A 20308-nucleotide genomic window follows, 5' to 3' on the forward strand; every position below is an offset into this window, starting at 1 on the left:
TTGTGCTTTCCATCCCAACAGCTTTCCCCAATGAACCTCGGTCTCCAAACAGTGAAAGGTTAATTGCATTAGCCCACTCTGACCCGCAGTGTGTTGAGCACAACACCCTCTTCATGAAGTGCAGATCCAGCCACAGGAACAATAATGTAGAGAATGTTCCCTTTCCGCTGAACAATCGAGGATCAGAGCACATACTGTACTGCTGGTGTGAAGCAAGCAAACAATGGCCCATCTCCTCCAGGCAGCAGTTATGCCGTCCCCTTAGCTAATCACTGCTTGCTTTTGTCTCCCACAAGGGGTCACTTTATTCTAAAGAGCATCTGGACAGATTCTGCCAAAGGATCATAATTATCCACACAAATAAAAGAGATCAAACCCAATGGGCAGAGTAATAAATAGATCATATGGATTGTGTGAATGGAGGGTTGTGGTTCCCAAAGGGTTAGGCTGGGAAAATAATCACGACCCTTCTGCCATGGAAGGCAATAGCAAAATAGCATTGACTTCAGTGACACAGCATATGGTTCTAACTTGCATCAGTGCCAATGCTTATGTGGGTGGGTATTTTTTTTTCCTTCTGACTTTGCAGCATCCTTGGCTGTTCTCTGTGGCCTGACCCATCCTTCAGAAGACTGCAAAGGAGCTGGGACCACATCTGTCCAGTGTGACGTCCATATCACCGTAGGAACGTACAGCCTAGCAGGAGCCAGGCCTTACATATACCTGTGTGATGACGACTCTCTGCTGGATAGCAAGACAAAAGTCAACTCACCCCAGGCGCTTTTTGCTGGCCTCTTTTTCAGGTTAGCCCTGGCTCTATCCCACAGCAGTGTGGGCCTGGTGCTGCCCAGTGTCTCCTAGAAGACACTTAGTGTTTGCAGAGTTGAGCGATGGAGAAGGTGGATTTCTATTTCCTAGGTTGGTGTGCTCCACTAGGTTGTGAAATCCATTCAGCGTGCATATCAAAGCATCTGCCCCCCACATCCTTTAAAGCATTCAAGAGACCTCAGAAAATCCATCTAGTAAACAGCCTGCTTTGTTCCTCTTTAGATTTTAATATTTATCTTCTGATCCAAAGCAACATCTGGTGAATGCCAAGGGGGAAAAGGATTAGTCATTATGAAAACCAGAAGGGATTTTTTTTCCCCCCTTCACCTCTCCAAAGAGATTCATGGGTAAAAAGTCGCAGAGGATCTGGCAGGCTGTATGTTGTTTACTCAACAAGGGTGCACAGATAGTTACTGTAGCTTTAGGCTTTGGAAAACATGGGCCAAATTTTCTGATGTAAATTGGAACTACTCCATTGACGTTAATGGAACTATGCCTGTTTACACCTGCAAAGAATTTAGTCCTATAAGTTTGTGGTGGGGGTGGGGAGGGGTGGAGAGAGAAAAAAAATAAGAGAATGAAACTTTCCCATTTGTTTTTTTTAAGTCCTTCCTAACCAAATAGATAAACAGACCATAACCAGATTATTGGCTCAAGATTTTCTGTAAACTGAGCCAAACTCTCAGCTGATGTAAATTGGCATCATACCATTGATAACAGTGGCACTATTCTGATTTACACCAGCTGAAGATCTGGCCCCATGTTCTCCTGTTGCAAGATACAAGTTAATCAATGGGACTTACTTAAACCCCATGGTGAGAGCAGCAGGCATTATAGTATGCATTTAACAAGGAGGACAAGACTGCCATTGTGTAAATGTTTTTTTCAAAACCCCAAAGCCACATGAAAATAGCCTGGTTTGAGGTTTCTGGGCTTTGAATCTCCTCTTGCTCACATCAGTATAAAGCAGAGTAACTTCCTTGGAGTCAACTGATTTACATTTGTATAAAGTCAGTGCGGTCAGAAGAGAATCAGTTTCCTTGGGGCAGATCCTAGAGCTATTACTCATTTACACCAGCTAAGAATCTGTCCCATTGCTTTTTATTATTTCTGATTTACATAGCACCAGATTATTCTACACACTTAACAGACACAAATAAATACACAGGGTCCTGATTCTTCTCTCCCTTATACGTGGTTTACACCTGAGTAATTCTATCAACATGGATGCTCCAATGGCTCTAGGCCTGGCTTGCAGTGGTGTCAGAGAAGAATCAAGCCTACCATCCCTACTTTAGTGGGTTTGCCCACACAAGGCAGTGTCTATAGTCAGGGCTTCAGTGTTTGGCTCATAGAATCCAGAAAGGGAAAAAAAGTCTTTGAAGTCATCCCGTCTCTCTCCCTGCCAACTCATATAGTTCTTTTATGGCATGCTTTGTCTAGTCTAGTTATAAATGTCCCAAAAGGTGAGGCTACCATCATTTCCTTCTCCATCGACCCAGCCATGTCTATGTCACCGCTTACGTCAGCTTAACTGCATCGCACAGGGTGTGAATTGTCTCACAGCCTGGAGTAATTTAGTTAAGCCAACCTAACTTTGTAGTAAAAAGAACAAGGAGTACTTGTGGCACCTTAGAGACCAACACATTTATTTGAGCATAAGTTTTCATGGGCTAAAGCCCACTTCATCAGATGCATTCAGTGGAAAATACAGTAGGAATGCTGCAAGTTCACATCCCCTTTTACTATGCTAAATAATTCCTCTCTCCATTTGGTGCTTATGTAACACCAACAGACCCCACTTGTCAGTGGATGGGATCAAACCTGGGTTCTCAGGAGCTAAATGCATGAGCCTCTACTTCATGAGCTAAGAGCTAGCTGGCTGTTAGTTACGGCTGCAGAACAGACTCAGCCTCTCTCTCTGAGGGTACATCTACACTACCCGCTGGATCAGCGGGTAGTGATCGATCTATTGGGAGTCGATTTATCGCATCTAGAGTAGATGTGATAAATCGATCCCCAATCACTCTGCCATCAACTCCTGTACTCCACTGTGGCGAGAGGCGGAAGCGGAGTCAACGGGGGAGCGGCAGCAGTCAACCCAGCACCATGAGGATGCGACTAAGATACGTCAAATTCAGCTACACTATTCTCGTAGCTGAAGTTGCATATCTTAGGTCGATTCTCCCCCCCGCCGCCCAGTGTAGACCAGGCCTAAGTGGTCTGAGTGCCACTTTTTCAGCTGGGACAGAAAATCACACCCAGGAGATGTGTGGGTTACACTTACACTCTTCCAGTATTATAGATTTGTTATTAGAGCTGGTCACGTGTTTCCTGACAAAACTTGGCTTGTTGGAAAATGCTAATTTGTGGAACCTGAAATAATGTGTGGCAAAGGGTCAGTTATGAAGAATCTCCCAATTCCAAAATTGTAGTTTGTTGAAATGACCCTTTTCAACATTTTCAAAACAAAAAAGTTGAATTTTCCTGTTCAAAATGACTTTGTGCCTAACCTTTAGTTAATTTATACTTTTAAAAAGGTAATAACTAAAAAAGGTCACAATCTGAAAGAAAAGCTTCTGAAATTAATGAACCAAAACATTTTGATTGACCTGATCTGTTTTTTTTCCTGATTATCTGTTTGTGGAAGTGTTCAATATTTTGGCTTTTTATCCAGATTCAGGATGAGAAAAATATTCAAAATTGTGAAAATTTTTGTGGGACTTGACAGCTATTCCCTATCCAGCTCTAACTGTTGTCTTCCTCTTGTGATCGCGTCTTTTCAAACCCCAGTTTCACACTGGCTTCAATGAAATTACTCCTGATTTCCACTAGTGTAACCATGAGGACTGTCAGACCCATATGTGTTTAATTCTTAGTGCCAAATCCAACTTTCATTGAACAGAATGCAAGTCTGGCAATTGATGTCAGTGGGATCAGGATGTGACCCTTAACCTTCAGTTTGTCCCTCCAGCTCTGATTATTTTTGTTGCACTTCAAGCCCGCCACTTCGTTAATCAGTGTCCAGCAGTGAGGTGCCCAGAAATGAAGTAACTGTTACCGTTGTGGTTAACCCAGGACCATACAGAGTGTGTCCATTACCTATATATTAATTCCCAATGTAAAATCAGATTAAACTCCCATTCCTGTCTCTTGCGAGAGCCCCATTGACCTCCATGCAAGCTGGATCCAGCCTGTAGTTTGTTTATAGCATTGGATATAGCCATCTCCCCAATACAAATGTTTGCTCTTTAAAGGATACATTTTTTCCTTGCAGCACAAAATATGATGCAGTCCACTGAATTATTGTACAGGACAAGAATAGTTCTCAAAGTGTTGCTATCATGAAGCTGCTGCTGTTCCTTAAGGCTGACTTTCTGTTATTGATGTGGTGGAGGGAACGATTTATTTACATAAACAAATACAAAATCATTGTTAAAATGGCTCCGATACCTGCAACGTTTTTTGTTAATGCAACTCTGACTTTAATATACCACCTATTGTGCTAAAAAATGGCAATAAAACAGACATCCCCCAAACCCACTGCCATGGCTGCTGTCTCCTTGAACAATGGCATGGTTTGAAAACTGCAGATTCATCAATTGGTTGGGATCCTGGTACTTCCAAGCAAGTTAAGGGCCAGATTTTCAGATGAGTTGATTTCACTTGGAGTAAGCAACTAGCCCGCTTTCGCCCTTTTGTCAATCTGGCCTGAGGTGCACCGTAGAACAATGTTGTAGCTTATCTCTTTTTAACCCCCCACCCCCATCACGTAAATTACATCAGCTTAAACCCTTACCTGTTGTTTCTGAATTTGATCTGAGAAAAGAGTTTGGTTGTCTCCATCCAGATTCCCAGTGACTAGATACCTGCATCGCGAAAACCACTGCCAAATAGATTGAATTGACTTAGAAGGCTTGATTCGCCATTGCCTTGTACCTTGTGTCACCATTTATACCTGTGTACAATGGGTGTATTTGACGAACAATTCAGAGTGGTAAGCATTTTTGAGCTGGTGTAAATGACTGCACAAGATGAATGGCGGTGGAGAATCAGGCCCAGAGACTGAGTTGTCTTCTCTGTAATAGGTACGCTGACTGACATAAACTGCCTTTGGGTTGAGGTTGGGTAGCACTGCTGCTCGCTGTGCTGGGATGGGTTTGTGGATAAACTGGGGACTTCATTTTTCTGAAATCAGATCTAAATTCACACACAAATCCACAAACAAATTCATTGAATATTGGGGGCAGGAAAGGAGAGGAGTTGGGGAAAGGAATGCAAATTGCAGCCAGACATGAAAATGAGATGTCTACTTCCTGGGTCTGAGCCAAAGCTCAGTTAAGTGAACTGGGAGACTTTCCATTGCGTTCAAGGGACTTTGGACCAGACCTTCACAGCTCCCCATAGTCGAATGCTACCAAAGTGAGCAGCTGTCAGCAGTAAGAACCAGTAAGAACCCCCTTTACCTATTACCTTTGCTGCTCCTTCTTCTCTCTGTGACAGAAGCCTTTGGAGCAAGTGTCTTCGTATAACTGGCACATATATCGAATCTGCTTAGTCTAGGCTGTTAAGTAAGTTTAATTAATTTACTAAGTTAATGTTCCAGTGCTAGCAACAAAGCATCATTGCAATCAGCTGGGGAGCAGGAATTGGAACCCTAAATGAGCTCATTTTTTCACAGTTGGAATTAGGGACCAGTTAGCCAGTTGTGTGGTTTTCCAATTTCTCCGCTTGCCCTAAGGGAGTAGCAAGTTATTCATTCCCCATTGCTAAGTATGAATAAGATAGGGAAATGGGGGGGATCCAGACAAACCCTGCTTGGGGTATGCTTCCATCTTTGACTCTCACAGTGGCAATTCCTTAGTCCTTCTCTGCACTTACCTCCTTCCCTTGGTCCTGGAAGAGCATTTGCTAGCATTTATAACTGTTTTGTGAAGCTGAAAGGCATCACGGAGAGATATTTACTGCATGTGTTGTCATCAGGAGGGTTTGCAGATAAAGGGTGGGGGGGGAACAAATAAACAATAAAAGAATGGAAACAAAATTACAGAAATTTGCAAAGTTTGACAAATGGTGGGCAGGAGTTGCCACAAGCTAATGGCTTGCAATGATTAATAAGAGTAAAAATAATTGCATTTCATTAAGATTGATGACACCCTATTTAACCTCCCTTCTCGTTTCAGCCCTAAAGTGGAAAGAGATGAAGTTCTCATCTATAATAGCTCCTGTAACATTACCATGGAAACTGAGGCAGAGATGGAGTGTGAGGGAGCTAATCAGCCAATTACCGCCAAGATTACTGAGATACGGAAAAACTGGGGCCAGAACACTCAGGTATAATCAAATCTTTTTTACAGACTGATTCAAACAGCTTAAAATTAAATTTGTAATATTGTGTACATTTAAAGGGGAAAAAACAAATTAAGCTGAGCAGTGGCAATATATAATATTAAATGCTCTCCAACTTTGAATAGTAGTTCTAATGCACAGCAGATGAATTAATGGTTAACTATGGTTAATCACATATTGATCAAATATAAATGAGGGCTGCCTTGTTTCCTTTAACTTCCTTTATAGCTTATGTCTTTTTTTTCTTTTTAGACTCTCCTTTCTATGTACAAATGCCAGCTCTGTTCCTAATGTAGTTTTCCCCTTATCTACATCCCTTTGTCAAAGATGCCAGCTCAGGAGACTAGGAGTTCTAAGTTGCCTTTGGAGCCTGAACACTAAGCAGTGGTTCGGCCCAAATAATCTCTTTTGATGCATTTGTTTGTACCTGTTTGCTCTTTGAAAGATGGGTGAGTGTGTATGAGAGAGAGAGAACGTCATAATCAGGGAACAAAATTTATCCCTTCCGCCCCTTTTAAAAACTGCCTCAATTTTAATTGCAATCCTGAGAGCCATTTTCTTGCTCTCCCTTCAAAATCTCAAGGGTGTGAAGTGGCAGAGAACACTATAGATGAAACAAATTCATCATAGCTGCTGAAGTGCAGGTGATGTGGAGAGTTTGGTAAATGTAAAATATCTCCTCTCCCCTACACTCACCCTAAATGTGATTTGCTCAGAATCTCCCAAACAGACTGCATGGGAGTGTCAGGTTGTATTCAAAGCTGCTGTTCTCATGATGGTGGAAATGGCTTAGTTATGTAAGCATGTTTGCAAAACACTGGTCTGATTTACTTTCCATTTGTGCTGGTGTAATACAGGAGTAACTCTTTTGGAGTCAGTTGAGTTATAGCCGTGTAAAAACTGGTGTGAGTGAGATGAGGCAGACCCCTCAATCCATTCAGCAGTATCAGCGGTACCTTTTATGCTTGATAAATCCTCAGAGAAACAGAGTATCAGGTAATCTACTAAGCATGGATGAGACCTAGAAAACAGAGGTCTTGTTTGCTCTGTGCTGATATTAAAGATTTTGTGGTAACTTTTAACTCTGCTGTCCTTGGCTGAAATTTCCATCTCCTTATTGTTATGCATTGTGCCATCTAGCTGATGCCCTCCACCCCAGAAGGAACTGCACTGCTGTGGCCTAATGATTCCTGTATGTATATAGAACCAAATTCTGAAGTCCTTATTGGGTCAAAATTCTCTGAATTTGGCCTGTTGTTTGTAATGCTCTTTTGGATGAAGAGTGCTAGGGTTATTACTACGCTGAATCTCTTAAAGTGATATCGTTACTCTCTACTCCCTTAAAACATATTAATTTTGTTAAAAGAAAGTGTTAAAAGTTCTTTTTGCGGATACAGACTAACATGGCTGCTAATCTGAAACCTTTAATTTTGTTATTGCTCATTGTTTTAAGACTCAGTCTAGGCCTAGAGCGTTGGCCCCTAGAAGGCTACAAAAGACCTTTTCTTCCCCCCTGTCGATGTTGTCCACTTTCATGCTGGTAACCACATTTCCCTGGGCTTCTCGCCCTTTGCAGGGGCCAGGATGATTCCCCCTTTTTGTTGCTTTGTTTACTTCCTCATCTGTTAATCAGCCTGACTAAACATAATACCAGTAGTTTGCACAGCTAAGGGAAAATGTTTCAGGTCAGCCCTGCTGTGGGGCCAGCAGGGTGACCTCTTCGGACCAATCTTTGGCGACTACTCTTTTTATTTGTTTTTTTTTTCTTGCCCTAAATGAAATGCAGAACTTATTCCCAAATGTATCATAAAGCACAGGCTATGGTGTATATGAGCTACTGGGTGCTACTGGATGGCATCAGGCCTGCTCCATGACACACACAACTGTGTGTGATAGACTCTGTAGTCCCAGCACTGAAAACATTGTTCTTTAACTCGAGTGCTTGAGGCCTGTGCTTTGGGAGCAAGAGGAGGATCCAAGTTCTGTCCCCGCTAGTGGCTGTGCTGTGCAGCATAGTGAAAATCATGAAGTCCTGCGTGGCTTGAACAAACCGCGGGGAGAGATGTGCAGAAACAGGGAGGCTTGGGTTTGGGGTCTGCTTAATGAATCCAGAGGTGTTTTGGAAGTAGGCTTCATTTTATCCCTCTCCCCCAAATTGGTGGGGTGATGGGGGTGGGGGAGTTCAGATAAATGGTTTTAATTTTGGTCCCTTTCTAGTTGACAGCATCTTGTTAAGATTTATGACCCACTGCAGCTTATGCATGCTTCATGATAGAGGTTTAAATCATGTCATGTGAACTGGCCTTGCCTTTCCACTGGAAATAATGGTCCCCAGCTTCAATACCAGACAGTAAAATGCATTAACAGCACCCTGTGTATTTGGATAATGGCACTATTAACAAGCAGCACAACATACCACAGCAGTAACAGGACTTTGCCTCTTTATAGTAAGACCTTACACTTCCATTACACCTTTCAATTGAGGATCTCAAATCACTTTGCAGAGGTTGGGGCTGATCCTCATCTGCTGGAAATCTGTGTAGCTCCACAGACTTCATGGTCTGCTGATATACTCCAGCTGAATATCTGGACCGTTATAACAATTATCTTATTTATATTATGGGAAAACCTAGATGCCCCAGTTGTGAACAGGGTCCCATTCTGCTGGGTGCTTGGCAGACACATAGTAGGAGACAGTCCCTGCTCCAAAGAACTTAGAATTTAATATGAGGCAAGATGGAACAAATAAGTGTGACAAATAATGGCAGGGATGAGGACAATAAAAATAGGGTCATGGGGTTGCCGGATAGCTGTTAAACAATTTGGTAGTTCATGATGGCTCCAAATATTTCCTTAGTGAGGAAAGATGGTCCAGTGGTTAGGGCACAAGCTTGAGTTTTGGATTCAAGTCCCTGCTCTGCCACAGACTTCCTGTGCCTTCGGTAAGTTGCTTAGCTTTTCTGTGCCTCAGTTTCCCACCTTTAAAATGGGGATAATAGCATTGCCCAGCACCCTACCTTACAGGGACATTGTGAGGCAAACTACATTTGGGGAGAGAGAGAGCTCAGTGGTTTGAGCATTGGCTTACTAAACCCAGCATGGTGAGTTCAATCCTTGAGGGGACTAGTTGGGGACTGGTCCTGCTTTAAGCAGAAGGTTGGAGTAGATGATCTCCTAAGGTCCCTTCCAACCCTATGAATCTATGATACATTAGACTGTGACATGATGGGGGCAATATAAGTGCCCAAGAGATTTAAACAATTATTGATAAATTAAATCAGCTGATTCGAAATGAAGGTGGGAGAAAAATGTCAGATATCCTTCCTGGAAAAATCTTCAGCATTTTCCTACCAGTCTGTTCTACTGATGTGTAAGCAAAACTATTGTTAATTGGCTGACTCCATTTAGGCATCACAGCAGGGACAGCCTTGAAGAGGGATTTGATGTAGTCTTGGATGGAGTTCTTACTGATCAGCTCAAAAAGGGCATTCCAAGTGTAATGGGGCTAGGGGCAGGAGTATTTTAAATGGGACTCTAATCCACCCTAATTTATCTTGGTAGGATGAGAAGCAACCTGTATCTCCCTGCTCCCAGCATTGCCCAGAGGAACAGGCTAAGTTTAGCTCCCTGCCTGTAGGATGGTTGGGATAGTAGTAACTCCAAGGGACTCTCTTCCCTGATTTACACAGTGAAACGACACCTGCAGGTCCCTGCCTACTGGGTCTCCAGAATACTCTGGGGTTGGGTTTAAGGCTGCAACCAAATTATCCTCCCTCTTGAGGGACCTCACAGCTGCTCGTGAAACCCCAGACTGAGCCTGAACAATGGAAACTATGATGAAAAAGCTTCCAAATCACTTTGCTCTCTCTTCATGGTACCTCCTCCCCAGTCACTACTCTTACCCATGTCAGATCCGTCTGTGAGGCAGAGCACACCCACCTGCTACAGACTCCCAATAAGTAACATATCCCTAACTGAAGTAGTAGCTTTATCTTGAATTAAAGTGTTAAAAAAGGGACACACGCAAAACATCAAATCAAAGAAAACAGATTTATCTTTCTCAGGAACAACCTAAAAATGGGAGAAAAGTTAGCAGGTTTCAGAATATACTAAGCAGTTGAAAGCTGGTAAAATATACTGAAGCAATCCTTACACTACTTCCCACACTCAGTTGAACAGGCATGTTAAAGTATTTACTCTAGATGAGTACACACATACAAAAAACACTTTTAACAGTAACAGTCTCTGTTGTGGGGTAGTGAAACTTGGCTCTTTGGTTTGATGGCTCCCAAAGGGTATGTGATGGGAATAATGCTCTGCCCACCTGGTTATGGCCTCATTCAGATTCCCACACAAATGATCACAGCAATGTCTTGAGCCCCCCTTTCCTCCTTTTGTGCAAACCCCAAGTCTTCCCCTACAACAGAGGCCCTGGTTTGAAAGGTCACTAGATGCTGCTCCCCAGTACGCTTGAGTGAATGAAAGAGACCCACCTCCAAAGCAGGTGAATGTACCAGCTGAGTATTTACCAGGGAAGCGGTAGTCAAGGGTAGCCTGAAAAGAAAAACCCATCAACCTCTGAGCTCTGCACTCGTCTGCCTGCTGTGAGGCAGGGCCACCATCATCTGGGCTGTGCATTGCTCAGACAAGGCTTTGCCCCAGGACTGAACCAGAAAATCTTCCATACAACCAGCTGTAGTTACCCTCACAGTATTTGCCACCTTATCCCTGGCTCAGGGGCTGCCAGAACTCCCCAGACTAATGCTGTTCACGGTCCCCTGTGCATCCGGTCTCAGGGCTGTGTGGTGAGGGGTTACTGGGCTCCCATAGCTCATGCCCTCCTGCCTGCTTCACTCACTCTCCTTTGCTGGCTCTCTGTGACTTTCTCTCGTTCCCTTATCACGTGTCTCTGACCTCCCTGCCCACTCCCTACAGCTCCCCATCTCTGGTGCTGTTGTTCACTCACCCCTGTAGGGCCCTGCCTTGCTGGGCCTGTTACTTGTTTAGTGCATAGGATTGCCAGGCATCTGGTTTCCAACCAGAACACCTGGTTGAAAAGAGACCCTGGTGGCTCCAGTCAGCACTGCTGACCAGACCCTTAAAAGTCCAGTTGGCAGTGCAGTGGGGCTAAAGCAGGCTCCCTGCCTGCCCTGGCTCAGTGCTGCTCCCAGAAGGGGGCAGCATGTCTGGCTCCTAAGTACAGGGGCGGTTAGTGAACCTCCATGTGCTGCCCCCACCCTGAGCGCCAGCTCTGCAGCTCCTATTGGCCACGAACCATGGCCAATGTGAGCTCCAGGGGTGGCACCTACAGGTGTGGGCAGCATGCACCATGCAGAGCTACCTCGCCATGCCTTTGCCTAGGGGCCGGACATGCCAGCTGATTCCGGGAGCAGCACTGAGCCAGGGCAGGCAGGGAGCCTGCCTTAGCCCTCTTGCTCTGCCAACCGGGAGCCACCTGAGGTAAGCACTGCCCGGCTAGAGCCCGCACCCTGACCCCCTGGCACAGGTCGGAACCCTCTCCCGCACCCTAACTCCCTCTCAGACCCCACACTCGCACCCCAACACCCTGACCCAGCCCAGAGTCCCCTCCTGCACCTGAAACCCCTCATCCCTGTCCCCACCATAGAGCACGCACACCCAGCCAGAGCCCTCACTCCTTCTCATACTCCAACCTCATTCCCCATCCCTGAGCCTTCTCTCACACTCCAAGCCCCTTGGCCCCAGCCCAGAGTCCCCTGATGCACCCCAAACTCCTCATCCCTGTCCCCACCCTTGAGTGCACACACCCAGCCAAAGCCCTCACTCCCTTCCACACTCTAACCCCCTGTCCCAGCTCTAAGCCTTCTCTCATACTCCAAACCTCTTGACCCCAGCCCGGAGCCCCCTCCTGCAGTCCAAACCCCTCATCCCCAGCCCCACTCCAAAGCCTGCACCCACAGCTGGAGCTCTCACCCCCTCATGCACCCTGACCTCTTGCCCCAGCCTGAAGCCCCCTCTGGCACCCTGAACCCCTCATTTCTGGCCCCATCCCAGAGCACACTCCCACCAGCTGGAGCCCTCACCCCCTCCTGCACTCCAGCCTCCTGCCCCACCCCAGTGAAAGTGAGTGACGGTGGGGGAGAGTGAGAGATGGAGGGAGTAGGGTGGAGTGAGTGGGGCCTCTGAGAAGGGGTGGAGCAGGGTTAGGGCTTCAGGGTAGGGGCATAGAAGGGGCAGGGCAAGGGTGTTCGGTTTTGTGCAATTAGAAAGTTGGCAACCCTATTAGTGCGGGTCCCTGATCTCTGTGCCGGCCCCTTGCTCCACATCTTGGCTCTTGTGCTGCTCCTCCCCTGTAGGCATCCAGCTACAGCAACTCACTTCACCTGGGGTTGCTCTTGCTGTCTCCTCTTCCCACAGCACATGCAAAGGCTGGGACCTGAGCTGAGGCTCCCAGATTGGCCTGGATGCCAGGTAAATCAGACTGACTTGGGGGACTAGCTACTTCCCATTGGCCCTGATCTGGAGCTGTCTGATTGGCAGGAAGCTCTGTCAGTCCCAGGATCCTAAATTCCTTCAAACAAAATTCCCACTGAAGACTGTGGGGTGGATCATCATCTTATGTAAATTATCATAGCTCTGTTGACTTCAGTGGAACTGGGACAATTTACTCCAGCTGATAACTTACCCCTTCAGGATTAATCCCTAACCTATTGTTTTTCAATCAGTCTTTGATTTAGCTGCATATTTCTAATGTCCCAAAGAGGTTTAGAGGTGGAGACTTTACCCCATTGATTGTGATGTTCTGATCCAGATGACAGTGCCCTCAAATGTCATGGTGTTGCTTTGGCCCTTTATAGAGATTGGAACCACTCACTAAGCTCAGGTCTGTGTTTGAATGTCCCTGAGGATGGGGCCAGAGATTTTGGAAAATGAGGATTTTATTTCAGACTCCCATCTTCTTATTTGTATTGTGTTTGAAATACATGCCGCCATATGATTTAATTAGGTCATGCATGCAAAGTAACAAGCCTCTGCCCCAGCATTCTATTAACATTTGTAAATTGCTCAGTTATTAACTGGGGAAAGAGCTGTGGAATTTTTTTTTATATCTGTATATAATGCAATTTAGCCTACTTAAAATAATAATAAAAAGCTCTGATTGTCTATCCCACAGGACTTAATTAGCTCACAGTTTCATGATACACTGAGTAATGGCAAGATATAAATTAAAAAAAAAAATTCTAATGCTCAGTCACTACCTGTCCACTTTACCTCTGGTGCATAATGAGTTGTCAGCCACCGTGACACTGATGAGATGTGTAAAACATGCTGATAACACAAGGAGAGGATGCTCATGGGAAGGTTTGACCAGACTTGGGCGTCTCTGAACTATTATGCTTAGTGAGCCTTCAGATTATTATTCCAGATCACTGGACCAGACCTAATCATCATGCAAGCATGCTGTTTGAGCAATGTTTTCCTTGTACTCACTCCCCTCCTCCTCTGGCCCAGATGGGTGGTATCGCTGGGCACATGCCACATATATTAAGTCAATCGTTGGAAAACCTAACTGGTATGGTAGTGAATTTGTTACAACCCAGCCCTTGAGGGGATCCCATTAAGGAATAGAAGGGTAATAAAAGTAACATGCTAGATAAAAATGCTATACAGGATTACAGCTCTGCCTGTGTAAGCTGTGCTTCCTTTAATTTGTTTTTAAAGATGAGAATACAGGAAGGATGTGAGGTTTAAGTAGTGGCTTAGAAAGCTGAAGATCTGTGATTTCTTAGCCCAAAGATTAATACTGTGGATGTCTCTGCACAGGTTGGGTGCCTACATTAGTCACTTAAGATGAGGTAAAGGAAAGACTGTGGCTGAGATTTCCGTACCTACTTAGGAGACCTGGCTGCTCAACTTCCAGTAATTTCAATGGGAATTGGGTCTCCTAATCCTTTAGAAAGCTCTGCAAATCTTAACTATGGTCTTTGCTTTTGATTTACACTTACTTTACCTGCCATCCTCCCTCCCCATGTACTGGCCTGGATACAGTATAAGGCAACCTACTATAACTACCTTTTATTCATTTCATTAATTCTCCTGCTAGTGGAGCATAGAATGCACGTTTCGGGTCATCCACTTCCAGGGAGTCTGGTCTCTTGCCAATGTTGTGGCCTGCTCTATCTTGTGGGTAAGATGGAAAGCCATGACATCCCTCCTGTGTGTGAAGCTGGCTCTGAGGTCTTCTCCATCCCGTTTTGTTAGCTCAAACACATAAAGTTGGCAGGCTGACATGGACTCTGGCATATGAAGCAGATGGCCAAGCCGCCTGAGTTGGCATTCAGTCACTTGGGAAGACATTGGAGGCTGGTTGGTCTGATTAAAATATTATGTAATATTATTAAATATAAATATGATTTATAATATAGCTACCTGCTTCCCCTATAACAATGACCAGGAAGGGAAGTGCAAATTTATATATAGCTATAAAATTGTATCTATTTGATAGTCTCCCTTTCCTCTCACCCTCTTTTTCACTTCTCTTAGGTGGGCTTCAGGATAATGGAAAGATAGTCTTTGTCTTACATCCCACAACTCCACCTGCTCCTGTACCAAGCATAGCTTAGCCAGACCAGAGAAGCTGGCTCTTAGTGCAGTATTTAAGTATAGGAGCAATAAGAAGAGCCCCAGTTACATTAGTTAAATTTAAAAATGTATAAGGGATGTTAACACTCATGCTTTAGGGTATGAGCAGACTACTAACTGCTTGTGATTAGGAAGCAACTTTCCACTCTGGGCAGCTCCACAATTGTCTATAATAGGGTAGCTTGCATCTTCCTGTGAAGCATCTGGTATTGGTCACCCTTGGAGAAAGTATCCTGTACTAGAGGGATCACTGATTTGACCCAGCATGGCTTTGTCTATTTAAACCATCATGGGACCAGTCTGTGGGTCCAGTCACACAAGATACTGTGAGATTTTCCAAAGAGGTTCTGGGCACCTTTGACTCCTGGTGAATTCACTGGGAACTGAGTGCACGCAGTGTCTTGCAGGACAAGGCTCTACCTGGGGAACTGCTTCCAATAGTACCACTCAGACTGGGCCTGCTGACCATCCCTGCATACTGTACAGACTAGAAAGAATGGGAGGAGGTAGGTTCTTCTCCACGGAGGGCCTACAGCTCTGGAATACTCTTCCTTCCCATTCAGCAGAGCAAATCCATGATATTCTTCCAGGCAAGACCTTTTTAGGGCTGCTCATTATTGTCTGGAGGGCAGGAGGGTGTCCACCTATTGCATGTTAAGGAGGAGATAGTGGAATTTTGTCACACGTGCTCATACACTGCTCATCCATTTGTGGTTGGTTGTGTTTCCAATTTCATTCTGTGAGTGCCTAAGTCCTAGTGAGGTACTGGAGCCTAATAGTTGAAATTTATTATTATTAATGGCCAGGAATGCTCAGCATTTCCTCCTTGCCAGCAAAGCTTCTCACAGCTGCACTATCCTCTTATGCTTCTCCCATGCCCTTTCTCTTCCACCAAGCCCTCTTGCTTCCTCACTCCCTTTCCATCCTCATCTCATTCCTTCACGCTGCCCCGTTTGCCTGAAAATCCTAACCCTGGAATGAAGGGCTACCACTCTTAGATTCGCTCCTCAAAACTCTCCTTTGCCATGATGCCTAAAAAAGACATGATGGTGGTTAGGCAGGCAGTGCCTATCATTCTGACCAGCACTGTCTCATTGTTTCCTTGTACTCCTCCATCTACCTGTCTGCATTCATTTGTCATCTCTTTTCTTGTATTTAGACTGTAAGCTCTTTCGGGGAGGGCTCATCCTTTTTTTCTTGTTTGTGTGTGTACAGTGCCTAGCACAATGGGGCTCTGAAATGCTCCTTCAATACAAATAATAATAATTTTCCTGGCATGCCCCCAGTGTCAACCCACCTGTTGCTATACCTCTAAATACAGCAGTCTACGATGAGAATCCAGGAGAATTTGTGGCTCCCTTGTCTTGTCTTTCTAAGACCAGATCTATCCTGTACACTTACGTTAGTATAAGTATGCCAATCAAGGATGTAAAAAATCCACCCCCCTGAGCAATGTAGTTATACCGACCTTAAGCCCCCTTGGAGATAGCACTATGTAGATAGGAGAGCTTCTCCCACCAACAAAGCTACTGCCTCTCATGGAGACTAAGAGACTAAGTGACTTGCATAAAGTCACACATGAAGGCTGTGGCAGAGCAAAGATGTGAATGCAAGTCTCAGAAGTCCAAGGCTTGTGCCCCAACCACTCGACAAACCTTCGTCTCCCAGCAAGGTCTAGCTCTTGTAAGGTAATGGAGACCTATTGAAGACACTGTACAGGGACTGGGGGCTGCTCTGTCAACAACTGTCAGGGGAGAGGTGAGAAGCTAGTCAGGAGCCTGAGTTCTATTTGAGGCTCTCCCACTGGCTCCCTGTATGACTTGGCCAAGTCACCTGAAATCTGCATTTCACTTTCCCCACCTGTGAAATGGGGCTAATGACACGACTCCGCTTTTCAGCTCTACCATGGAAAGAACTGTCTGCTGGGAAGTATTTAGCAGCAACAGCAGCAGGAGCCTGGTTCTCAGGCAGTACCCAATGCTGCTGTGTGTAGCAAACATTAATGTGGGTTCAAAATCAACCCCTGCCAGTTTATATTGATATGAAAACAAACAAGCTCCTCAAACTCATAACAGATTAATAGTATAGGTTTTCTCCCATTTCCCCTCAACCTCTTCCCACATCCCATTCCCTCTCCCTGCTCCTCCCCAACTTTCACTCTCACACACAAAATAATCAATGAAACTGAGGAAGAATGATCTTGTGATTAACATACTGGCTTGAGACTTAGGAGTAGGGCTGGTTGAATTTTTTTTGATTAATTATCATTGTTGTTTACAATAAGACATTTTTTTCTAAACTTATTTTGTAAATCTCAGCCCCTCCCTTCTACCCAAGATTATTCACTTCATACATTCTGTAACCTGTTAACCTGGTACAGAGATGCCCTCTGAAAGGCCCACTAATCCCTAAAAGATTTGCAAGACACAAAAAAAGTCTATTGTAAAAAAAATAAAATAAAACCTAACAAAATAAAACCAAAAAAGCCAGTCTTGGGGAGTGCAGATGCTATCAGTGCTGACAGAGGTACCTTCTGCAAAGTTGTTAGGCTGTAAAGATCCAGGATGGCTGCTGTAGTAACCACAGGCAATGTGAAGAGATAAATGGTTGACCCTAGCCCGTGTCAGGTTAGGATTGATGCCACTATCAGCCCTAGTGCCTTTGCAATGATTTTTTAAAAAATCTCTGATCGAGTGTGTTATCTAGTTAGTGGCATAAGGGCAATCGCCCAGAGGGAGTGGGAAGAGGAAGAGAGAAAAGAAAAAGAAAAAGGTCATTCCGGGAGGACAATCTTTGTCGGATTAAATGAGAAAAAAAGACTTTGCACAAAAAGGGGAGGTAAATAAATAATAAAATTGGCTGCTAGGTATTTGGGAAAAGGAGAAGTGAAATTGCTTCTTTCTCTCTCTCTTTTATTTTTTTAAAGTGGGATGGGCCTTGGGCTGCAATGAGAAAATTTAGGAGATGTGCCAAAGATTTTTTTTTTTCCTTTGCTTGAACTTTTTGCAGCCTGATGTACAGCCTTACCTCTTTCTTCTCTCCTTCAGGAGCAAAAGCTCAGGGCTCATTTGGGTCTTGCTCTCTCAGACCTTCACAATCATAAATCCATCAGGGGGCCCAATCCTGCACCTGACTCTTCCTCGAGCCTCATTGACTAATGAGGCCCCAAGCTGCTGCATGGAGGTCGACCGCTGTGGAGTCAGTTACGGGTTGGGGTTCCTCCCACTAGCAACCCAAAGCCCGTTGAACCTTCCCATTGATTGTAAAAGGGTGTTAGATCAAACCCCAGGTGAGCTCCAAATGCGACCCCTAGTCTTACAAACAAACCACTTCCCCTCCCTCAACCAGAAGCACGTAGATACAGAGTGGAAACTGCTGCTCTTTATTAAAAGGCTCTTCCTCCAGGGAATGGAAAGCAAAACTTTACCCTTCTTTGGGAAGAGAAAGCTGAATTAGGGTCACGTGTGTTCAGGAAACAGTCTGAAGGGCTGGGGGAGGGGGAGAGCGGGGAGAAACTACTCTCCCTTTGCTCTGAGGCGGTTGCATGGAGCCTCACTGCTGCTGTCGGTCTTGCTATTTAATTGTGATAGAAATTCTGATTGACTCGTTCGGCATTAAGGCAAAATGAAAAAAAAAATCTCTGTCTGAATACGTGGCTTTGATTCTCAGTCCGTTAGCCTTGCATGTTCATTTATTTATTGATGGCATTTATTTAATGCTTGTGTCAATTGCTGGAGTGCCAGGCGCTGGGTCTGGATCCTGCTTTGGCTGAAGTCAAAGGCAAAGCCCCTCTCTCCCTCCTGAATTCAGCGCACCTTAGGATCTACACAGCATTTTGGGCCTAGCTACCTACCCAGGTTAGAGTGTCAGACTCTGGTTTGTGGGACCAGGGGAGGCTCCAGGCACCAGCATGCCAAGCGCTTGCGGGGGGAAGCAAGACACTGGGGGCTCTCCGCCGGTCGCCGAGGGCGGCAGGCAGGCTGCCTTCGGCGGCATGCCTGCGGAGGGTCCACTGGTCCCATAGCTTCAGTGGACCTCCCGCAGGCTTGCCTGCGGAGGGTCCACTGGTGCCACGTGCTTGGGGCGGCAACATGCCTAGGGCCGCCCCTGTGTGGGGCTCATGCTAGTGCTCTAAAACTAGCTGTAGAGACAGTGCTTTGAAATCACGACGTAGGCTCTGAAGCCCACAACTCTCCCTAGGCTTCAGTGCCTGAGCTCTAACCTGAGTTACAGCTTCAAAGTCTTTTCTACACAGCTATTTCCAAAGTGCTAGCGGGAACCCCACAAGCTTAAGTCAGTTGACCTAGGCTGGGAGGCTAACACCAAAATACTGTGTATCCCCTTAGAGACCAGAATAGTCTGGGTTTGATTGTGTCCTATGATGGAACTTTGCTCAGCTCAGGAGAAGTGGACAGGCTGTTGGAGAGATGGTTCCAGCCCGCCCTCAGCTTGGTGTGAGCTAGACCATCCTTCAGGTGGCTCTAAATGACATCATTGACATAGGATCCTACTCCACTGAAGGATTGTTGTGGCCCCCTCCATAATCCAAGCATGCCACCTACACTAGGAAGGGGTGAGGATGGAAGTGCAGGGTCAGGCTGTCATGAAGATGCATGGGCAGAGAGTCCCCTCGTCCAGGAGAATTCTCTGCTGAGCATTTTCAGCTGGATAATGGCCCCATGATGCTCCTGTAGAGTGACATAAAGGGGTGATAACCCAGTTTGAAAATCTGGCTTTCTGTCAGCAGAAGAGGTACAGCTGCCCACTCCGCTCTGCCTGTTTTGTCACCCTTTAATCACCATTTTGTGTAGTATCCAAGTGCTGCATTTTCAAATTCAGGTGCTTTAAATTAGGTATCCAAAGCCATAGTAAGGTTCCAATGCTGCCAACACTCATGCAGATGCTTAATTTAGGCATATATGTAGCAAGGTCAGTGGAACTAATACAGTGCATGACAATTGGCAGATTTGGGGCTGACTCTTTGGGCATTCCCATTGAAGTCAGTAGCATGTGTGTTGCTCTGCCCTTTTGCAAATCTGGCCACTTTTTAAATGTGATCATGCATAGGCTCTGATCCTGCAATCCCTTGTGCATGGCAGTAACCTGGCCCATCGACGCAATTACATTGAAATCACGGCACTGCTCCTTTTTTCACAAGCCCAGTTTCTTTCTTCTGTATCTTCCAATGCAAAGGAGAAATCCTTGTGAGGTTCAACAAAATTAGCTGGAGTTAAAGATAATGCGTGATTGAATCGCCACATGGTATCAGTTCATAAAATGTAAACTGGTAAATTGCTGTAGCAGGAGGAAAAGCCAGGTTGTTAAATATCTGCACAGTAATTAACCTATTATAGTCTGTTTTCTCTTTAAGGAAAGGGTTAATTTTATGTGATTGCCAATAAAACCTACCCTTTTTCCAATGCCTCCCTAATAGCCAGGTGATACTCTGACATAACAACTGCTTGTTGGAGGCTGTGCATGCTTTCTTTGTAAGCAGCCCTCTATGTGG

At 45.1% G+C, this 20308-nt stretch overlaps 1 protein-coding gene across 5 annotated transcripts in view; it reads left to right on the top strand.

Annotated features, from left to right (window-relative positions):
* The window catches only part of PKHD1 (PKHD1 ciliary IPT domain containing fibrocystin/polyductin), a 391543-nt gene that overhangs the window by 95792 nt on the left and 275443 nt on the right, over positions 1-20308 (top strand). For all 5 annotated transcript variants that reach the window (XM_030555225.1, XM_030555227.1, XM_030555226.1 and 2 more), the window contains exons 34-35: positions 590-803; positions 6012-6162. In XM_030555225.1, the coding sequence (XP_030411085.1) occupies positions 590-803; positions 6012-6162 (365 nt within the window). The remainder of the gene's footprint in view (positions 1-589; positions 804-6011; positions 6163-20308) is intronic.

The sequence above is a fragment of the Gopherus evgoodei genome, chromosome 3 (genome assembly GCF_007399415.2).
Source record: "Gopherus evgoodei ecotype Sinaloan lineage chromosome 3, rGopEvg1_v1.p, whole genome shotgun sequence".
Classification (NCBI taxonomy): domain Eukaryota; kingdom Metazoa; phylum Chordata; order Testudines; family Testudinidae; genus Gopherus; species Gopherus evgoodei.